Source organism: Lepisosteus platostomus, chromosome 12 (assembly GCF_059453375.1).
Source record: "Lepisosteus platostomus isolate fLepPlt1 chromosome 12, fLepPlt1.hap1, whole genome shotgun sequence".
In the NCBI taxonomy this organism is placed as follows: domain Eukaryota; kingdom Metazoa; phylum Chordata; class Actinopteri; order Semionotiformes; family Lepisosteidae; genus Lepisosteus; species Lepisosteus platostomus.
In genome coordinates, this window is record NC_142622.1 from 6,742,925 (window position 1) to 6,752,043 (window position 9,119).

Here is a 9,119-nt window from a genome sequence, read left to right on the forward strand (position 1 = left end):
GCCCTTGTGGGTTGTGGGTTCTGGGTTCAAGTCCCTGCTGTAGACACTACTGTTGTACCCTTGATTGAGGTACTTAACCCTGATTGCTCCAGTCCTGCTTTACCTTTTTTCATTAGGAAGCTACATAGTGTCTGGCAGTGTTCATATTGCACAAAATAAGAAGTCTCTACTCGGATGAAGCCACCATTTGCCCTCCTGAAATCTCTTCCATCGGAAGAGGAGTTGACTCCTAAAAATTCTGCCTTTTACTTTGATGTACTGTAGCTGAGTTCAGGGATCTTTACACCTGGTCCTAGAGAGCCAGTGTCTATGGGTTTTACAAGTTTAGTTAAACTACTAAGACATAAAGGCCCAGGGAGCAATGGTTAAATTGGTCCCATTAAGCAAAACAAAGAAGGTGATTTATGTTGTCAAGTTGAAAAGGAAATCCTGCAGGTAGACATAAAACTAATTACGCTGATTCATTGTTGTTGACTCAGAATAAAGTTCTAAGTTATATTTCCTCTGATAATGCGTATATTTACCTTCTTGTGAAATTGTGGGGTCAAACACATCTAGGTCATGCAGTTTCCTTCCCAAATAGAATGCACACCAAAAGCAGTCCTTACAAATTAAAAAAACTGCACTGGTGCATATGGTACATACTTTGTCATTGCATATGTAATGTCATGTATAACACAAGCTCCATTAATCACAGCAGCCACGACAACTATCTAGATGTAGTACATGTGGACTATATAGAACTCTGATTTTCATTGCAGTTCAGCTCCTGTATACCAAAGTCTGCTGATAGCTTAAGTGAAATAATTGAACTATTTTCTCAGGTTCTTTGATAAGTGATGAGAAAAAGGCACCTATATTGCCCTTAAGCTAACCAAACCACCCCTAGACAGTACTATTCTCATCTAGAAAGTGGAATTACTACTCATAGGTATTAATTGATGGACCAACAATCACATTTTCCTTAAAATTATTTTTATTTGAAATATCTGTATTGTGATCTTGTTCACAGATCACATTGGTACACCTTTCAAAATGTGTGGCAGAGTTATGCAACATGAAAAGTGAATACACTACATGATGAAGAAAGACAATATAAATCCACTGCTTTTTATAATTTTAAAACAACGTTTGGCACACATTTGTACAAGCTAAATAAAGGATTGACAGTTTTAACTTTTATTGAAAAGGGCAATAAAGTGCTATAAAGGGTGATCCTCTTTGAAAGTATAAAACAAAATTAAAAATCTTTGAAAGGGGGACATATTCAGCACCTGAGAAAGAAATAGCCGATACCTAGCACTTATGCCAGAATGCATGGCAGCATTAACAAAGTGAGATACATTGTGTAAAGAGATTACTTTTTATAGCTGTAATGTGCTTAAATTGCAAGGACTTATCATTGCACAGATGGCCAAATTTGTGAGAAACATCTGCTTATTCATATCAAGAGTGGGGGTTAATATGCTATAGTTGTGCTTCCCTTTGCCTTATGTTTTAGACGTCCACTATTTTGGTGTGCAAGATGAGGTACTGTATTGCCCATCCAATACAAGCATAAACACAAGACTCTAGTCTAGATCTCTAGTTTGCCACATATGGATAGTAATGGAACCCAATGAGTAAGTGACTAACCCCAGCAGAAGAGTCCTACCATTCAATTCAAATACTTCATTCATCCCCAGTGTGGCATTTTAAGCTTGGTATGCTTGCCATTTTGGAATCTAGTATAGAGCCTGAGCCAGGAAACATACAACCCCACTGTCCTGGACTGCTTTTGTCATTTTTACAAAGCAAGGCTTTTTATGCTTTGCTTAAGGGAAAGTAAAGAATACCAGTGCACAAACTCTACTCCCATTTTCCCAGAGGTGTGTATGGTTCTGAATCAAACAGGATTTCAATGTGGATTTTACTTCTCTATGGGTTTTGTACAGAATGCTGAAAATTTGTCTCCTCCAATCTGCAACAGATGCACTCACATTTTGTCCAGCACACTCATCACTACTGCTGTTTTATAGTACCAGATTCCCTCAACTATGGCTCGAGAACCTACATGAGACATCCTGTAGACATACAGTATTCCAAACAAATAGCAGGGAACTTAATCTGCAGTCTACTTTCTGAATAATATTCCAGTTTTAAAAAATATATAAATATTTAAGCTTGTGAACACCTGATCCTGCGTTATTTAAATTAGAAAATAAATCATCCACATAGAAATATATTTCTTTCAGTTGTCAATAAAAAAATATTTTATTGGGAAACAAGATTAAATTAACACTGAAAATGCAATTTAAACTATTTAAGAGGTTAGTTTTGCTCTGTGGAGGATCAATGATAATTAAACGCATTCAGAATATTACAATATTTTCGATCAGTGAGCAACATTTGATGCAATATAGTTTGTTTTGGTTATGAATGAAATATTTATACCTCATCTTACTTAGCCAGATGTATTGCCTGTGTACACATTTAACATCTAGATCTTTCTGAATTGAATTTTGCGGGCCTTGGAGACATCCTGAAAGCCCAGAAATTATTTTACTTTACACCAATCCATACTTTGAAAAAACTGCATAATTATGTTAATGTTTTGAACAGGCAATATCTATGTCCAAACCTGCAAATGCTCAGTCTCATTATGCAATTCAGAATCTGAAAACCAGATATGCACTTTATGGAACTGTGATGGGCACATATATACAGTACTGGAGTAAGGCTGTTTGCTCAGGGCCCATTCTGAAGTGCCACCATCTGTCTCTCTCGATTCCGCCTGTGGAAGAAAGCCTTCCCAAACTCATAAGTGCTGATCATTATAGCACAAGCTGGGGCCACTTTGATCAACCGGGGAAGGAATCCTGCATCATTTGAGAGACAAAGCAGAATGCATACATTAGTTAACTATTTACAACATATAATACAACAGTATTAACTGGGTTTTCTTCATAAATTCAAGTTCAAATTCAGAAGTTCAGCTAGGATTATCACTGTGCACGTATTCCGTTTTTGCTAGGCCTTCAGATTGTTTGGCATCAGTAATAGTTTGCCATCTAGTGGTGGCTGTGAGGTGTTGCATGAAATCTGCTGATGGGAGAAACTAAAGACAGATCTAAATAGCTATTTTATTACAATAGTTCAGGTGGGTAGCCGCATCTGCATGCATAGGCTGTGAAGGAACAAGTAATAGGTTTATAACATGCTGAAAAGAGAAGAAAGAAAACAACGTTTCAGCCGTGGAGCCTTCTTCAGGTGTCAACACAACTGAACCACACCTGAAGAAGGCTCCACGGCCGAAACGTCGTGTTTCCTTCTTCTCTTTTCAGCAGGGAGTAAACCTATTACTTGTTATTTTATTACAATGCTTTGAGAAAGTGTAAGAGATTAAATGTGATGATTTTAATGGCTGCACCTTTTTTTTTTGTAGAAGAGCCCAGCTGAAGACATGTTTACGACATTACAGTTGACATAAATCTAACACAAAGATTAAAGCCGAGAAATAACGCAGAACACTAAATCAGGGGTACCTGCGAATAATCCTCTAACACCATTTTCAGCCACAATCCTTCTCATCACGTGCATGGTGGAGGACGAGGCCCGAGGAGATACTAGAACATAGAGATGCAGTCTGTGAGAAAAGGTCACTCATCACTTTGTCAGAATCAAAAATTCCTCTGCACATTTAATAGCATGCCACTACTGGGTGTAGCGGTGGCTCTGTGGCTAAGGATCTGCGCCTGTTACTGGAAGGTTGCCGGTTCAAATCCCGCGGCCGGCAGAGGAATCCTACTCCATTGGGCCCCTGAGCAAGGCCCTTAACCCTAACTGCTCCAGGGGCGCCGTACAATGGCAGACCCTGCGCTCTGACCCCAAGCTTCTCTCCCTGTCTGTGTGTCTGTGTCTCCATGGAGAAAAGCTGGGGTATGCGAAAAGACGAATTCCTAATGCAAGAAATTGTATAGGGCTAATAAAGAAACATCATTATTATTATACATTATGTTTTACTACACTGAGAAAAACAAGATTAAGGAACGATACAGAAACAAATCTGTTTATCGCTTAATACTTACAGTTCAAAGCCTCAAGCTCCCCAAGTTCAATTTGTCTCCGTGTCTTTACCACATCGAACGGTAAAGTTATTATTGAAGCAATCTGGAGAAGCGAGGAAAAAAAACAAACTTTAAAGGCTTTTATTATATTGTAACTGGCCATTCTGGTTACTGCAAACCAGTATTTATCTAAAATTTGAGATCTGTTTCATAGACACGACCACAAGACTGCACACATCAACGAGTTACATCCAAGAGTGCTGCGGAGTAATGAGAGCTCAATTTGTCTCTTTCGCCAATCAGCTTGGAGGGATTGCGCTTTCAGCCCTTTACACCAATAAATAACCCAGGTTAAAAAAAAAAATTGAATCACATATTGTCTGCACACAGCCACTTATGCAATGCAGGTAACAGGAAAAACTGGCTCTGACATAAATGTAATTTAACTTTTCACATCAAATAATTTTATTTGCTTGTCTCATGCTGAAAAAAAAAACATTGTCCAGTAGATGAAATTGTGGTTAAGTCATTTCTATTGCAGAGAAGTGTTGTCCTTCAAGAATTAGACTGGTTCAACATTAATTTGGGGTGGAAAAAATCATGCAGTGGTTTTCCTTATTAGAGCTACGCATCTGAGATTCTGCATAAACATCTTTCACACCCCAGACACCAATATAAGCTAATATATGATTGACTGGTTTATCAAACTAAGGAAATTCAAAGCAATGAGCTGTCTACTTACAGACCCAGACACTGCTCCTGAGGTGAAAGTGATCATGAATGTTGGTTCTCTGGCATCATTCTTCTCACAGAGCCACTTCTTTCCAAGCTCATAGGTATACCAGTACATTGCTGTGTGGACAGTAAAAACACAGCTAAATGCACTCACAGCCACGACTTGTGGAAATAAACATATTCGTGCAATAACAGCCCCAAACCAAAGATTTCAGTCACTTTTAGATTAAAAATATATCAGCTTCCATAAAGATAACATCTTTTACATTATCCCCTCGCTTATCTGTAAAGTGGTAAGCTGGTGGAGATTTGCCTCCACACTAATAGGAAAACAGGCCCATGCACACAAAACAAACAAACATTTTTATCTTCGTCAGACCATCCCATCGACTTTCATTTTCTGTCTAGAACTCCTCTGAAATGAAATGATTGAAGTTTACGAACCAACTAAAACAACTCAAAAACTCAGAAAAATAAAATGTTACAAGTATAAGAAATCATACCCATATGTTTTCACACCCATTCAATGTGTGGAACCAATGTACCATCCACTAACATCCCAGATGAAATGAGAAATGAGAGTGCAGCTATGGGGCCCCGATTCCTGGAGTCAGCTGTACTGTAGGTGTTTATTCTCCTGGAGGTGTTATAAGACAGCCTGTTTGCTGACCTACCTGAGAAAGGCACATCTCTGAGTAGAGTGGGGCCCAAGCCCCTCCACAGAGACAGCCAGCCATCAGCTGCCACGGATGTCCGGATAAAGGTGTTCAGTTCCCGATACGACAGCTTCTGGGACTGCATCTTTGTCCGTATTAGCTCCAGCGGACTGATCACAGTGACAGACCCCACTAACAAAAAAAAAGACATTTCGCTCAATAACTCACCATTTTACTATAAATCAGCAAGAACTGGGTTAAAAACATCCAATCAGATTTAAACACTCCTAATCATAAAGCCACCCATCTCTGGAAGAGTCCCTAGTCTGCTATATGTAAAAAAAAGCATTTTAACAGTGCACTCATTAATCCAAGAGAGGAAAAGGAAGCTCAGTGAATGCTGTCTTATACTCCTAGTAGTCAGAGACATCTCTTACCAACACAATCACAATTCTCTAGTTCTATTTTTAGATTAATATCTGGTCTTCGGCTTTGTTGGTGTCTTTCACAAAGAGAATTTGAGCCGATCTGCTTCTAATCTTAGGAAAGGGGGAAGAAATTCAGTATGAGGACAGAAATGGAAGGAAAAAAATGTTTTCTTATGTTAAAGATTCAATTTATTTTAAAAGAGTCATTTATTTTTAATTGGTAACATTAATACTTTTATACCCCTTTGATTAAATCACCTGTTAACCACCTTAAAGAAGATCTAAAGGTACTGATGCTGCTTTTTAATGAAACACCTCACCTCTAGCCAAAGCCCCTGCCAGCAGTGGTGCTTCATTAGAATCGCTGCCCATCCTGTACTTCAGAATAGCACAGAGCTGGTCATAGCAAGTGAAATATATAACAGTAGCAGGTACAGCCATAACTCTGGAAAAAAAAAATTGCATTTGGACAATGACAAAAAACCACCAGAGGGCACTAACTGGCCCAGACACACAAGCCTTAATAAATGCAAATTGATGTTATGGTGTGCCAATACAGCGCCCTCTGGTGTGAATGGGAATATGCTCAGGTTTTTATTAGAAACTTCACTGATCACATGACAAAAAATTGCAGTGCAACAACAGCTTAACACAGTCAACACAGCACAGTGTAACGAATGATACAATAATAATACAATACATACAATCCAATCAGCACAGTCAGTGAGAAGTGCACTAAGAAGAGTTACTCACAGTCCAGAACATACAAAGAACAAATCAGAACAGTATACAAAAGTTGTATTGCACAATATAAATATAAATATAAATTGCACAAGTCCCTGGCATATATTGTTGCGTTGTACAGTCTTATGGCAGAAGGCAAGAATGACCTTTAAATTAATTTTACATTTCAGTACTCCACTGTCTTTGTTTTGCGAAACAATTGCATGAAGAAGTCAACTAGCATTAGATGCATTTTGCACATGTACATATATACTGAGAGGCATTAAAAACAAACTTTAGATTTTCCTGAGGTTTTTTTAAATTTTCCTGACTATATGTAAGGTACTGAATAGTCTCACTCCACAATACAGTACATTAAGGGTGTATCAAATCCGTATAATGTAACACTAACGTATGAGATATTCTAATGTATAGCACAAGTTTTTTTATTAGCCATTATAAATACAAAATACACCAACTATCTGTGTATGCATACACTTGTACTGTTTCAAACTTACAGCGTTGGAGGAAGCCCACTCCATAATGACTTTATTCCTTCTTTTTGAATGATTTTAAGAAATGCATCCTAAAATAAAATAAAAAATCACGTCAAAACATGACAGTTTTATAATAGAAAGTACACAGAACACTGAACAGCCTTAAGAAACACTTTCATTTTGAGCCAAATGTTTTGGATTTTGTTCCATCTTAGCTCTCCGTAACTTAGCTTAGGCTATAACATTGGCCATTTATTTACTTGTAACCATTCAATTATTGGAACAATTAAGGTTTATTCCATGCTGAAAAGAGAAGAAAAGAAACACAACCTTTTCGGCACCCGAAGAAGGCTCCACAGCCGAAACGTTATGTTTCTTTTCTTCTCTTTTCAGCATGGAATAAACCTTTACTTGTTCCTTTGCAGCCTACGCATGCTGACGCAGCCACCTACTTGAACTACTATCATTTAATTATTAGTTGGCTCAATTAAGACCATTCTCGACAGTTCTGAATCAGTTGGTTAATTTACACTGAAGTGCAGATACTAAGAAAAGAGACTACCTCCTATTGATTTAGAAGAAGACTAAAGGTATAGAAAGCATTAAGGGAGTTACAGGTAATGAAAACAGAAGCAGTGCTAAGCACAACAGTGTGAATTCTCATTAAGACGATGGGGATTTCGCTCGATAAGTGTAACACCTTACACAAACACGACGGGAAGCAAGACACATTCAGATTACCGAAGTGCCTGTGAAATGTCCAGGGGCCTTGTACCAGGCTTTGGAGTTCCCATTTTCACACACACAAATGTGGTCCATAAGGCCATTGCAATACAGAAAACATTTTCCTAGGAAAGGAACAAAATAGAATTAGAATTACCTTTCAAAATATAATGAATTTTGTTTTTAAAAGCTAACAAATTTACCTTTCCAAAAGGGACTTCTTTGTGCCTGAAGCCTAATTTTCACCACATCCAGGGGTGTAACTAGAATGAAAAATGAAATAAATAACAGTTAGAAGGAATTCAAACTAAGCTTTACAGCTTGCTGTACTTAGTTCGGCAGCTGTCTGTTGATGTCTAGTTTTACAATAAGTACTTAATGTGTAAGACAGGATTTAATACATATATCACATTCTGTATTTTCTGATGTCAAAAATGTTTCTAATGTTTTTTGGCTATCCACATTAACCAAGCTAATGTTTGGCACAGTCTGTTTTTTCTGGCTTAGCTGTAATAAACCCACATTGGTTCGAGCATTTTCATGCCAGACTCCTACAAAACAATAATTAGGAAGTCTATTACTCATTTTCTCTTAGCACATAATGAAAGAGTTTCTTACCAAACAGTGAAGTAAGCAGCGCTCCTGAGGAGGAAGCTATCATTTGCTGGACAGGTGTGATGTCATTGAGCACAGACACTGTTCCCTGGCCACTCATCTTCTTGTCCTTAATCAGGAATACAACGGCAATCCTCAAAAGACAAACAAACTGCGAGCTGGCATACACCTGTACTGCTTTTTCCTTCAGACGTGAAATTCAATGTCACTCTGTTCTGAATGTGCATATTTGAATTTCTCTAAATCCACTGTTGTTAATTGAATAAAACAAGCATTGTTTTTCCCCTTAAACGAGTTCAACTCCATTAAGTTTTTTAAACTATTTGAAAAACACCCTGGAAAAATTTGATGTTTCTGAGTGCAATACGTACAACTTACCTTGCTAACTCTTCAAAGGCAAGAAAATAAAACTGATACTGTCAAACTGTACAGCTGTGCTCTTTTCCTGGCTGTTTTCTTCACATCAGTTAAATGTCGAGATCGACACTGTACCACATCTGAATTATTCATCGTTAGCATAAAGGCAACGAAACCATTAATTAAATTAGATTAAAGACACTTAGGTAAACTAACTGTTAGGGTTTCAATACAACATGTCTCATCTGGATTCTCTCCAAGGCTCTGACCTATGTGTTACATATGCTGTTCTCACAGCACACATGCTTGGATCACATGACCTATGCCGATGAGTCTATT

The 9,119-nt window shown here is 37.9% G+C and overlaps 1 protein-coding gene across 1 annotated transcript; it reads right to left on the reverse strand.

Moving 5' to 3' along the window:
- Positions 1-958: 958 nt before the first annotated feature.
- On the reverse strand, positions 959-9,104 carry slc25a40 (solute carrier family 25 member 40). The gene is made up of 11 exons (XM_088600638.1): positions 8,802-9,104; positions 8,427-8,532; positions 8,012-8,071; positions 7,827-7,933; positions 7,107-7,174; positions 6,186-6,310; positions 5,456-5,629; positions 4,789-4,898; positions 4,068-4,149; positions 3,525-3,605; positions 959-2,858 (listed from the first exon to the last, which is right to left on the reverse strand). The coding sequence occupies exons 2-11, from the start codon at positions 8,521-8,523 to the stop codon at positions 2,728-2,730; spliced, it is 1,035 nt and encodes a 344-aa protein (XP_088456764.1). The 5' UTR covers positions 8,524-8,532; positions 8,802-9,104; the 3' UTR covers positions 959-2,727.
- Positions 9,105-9,119: the final 15 nt, after the last annotated feature.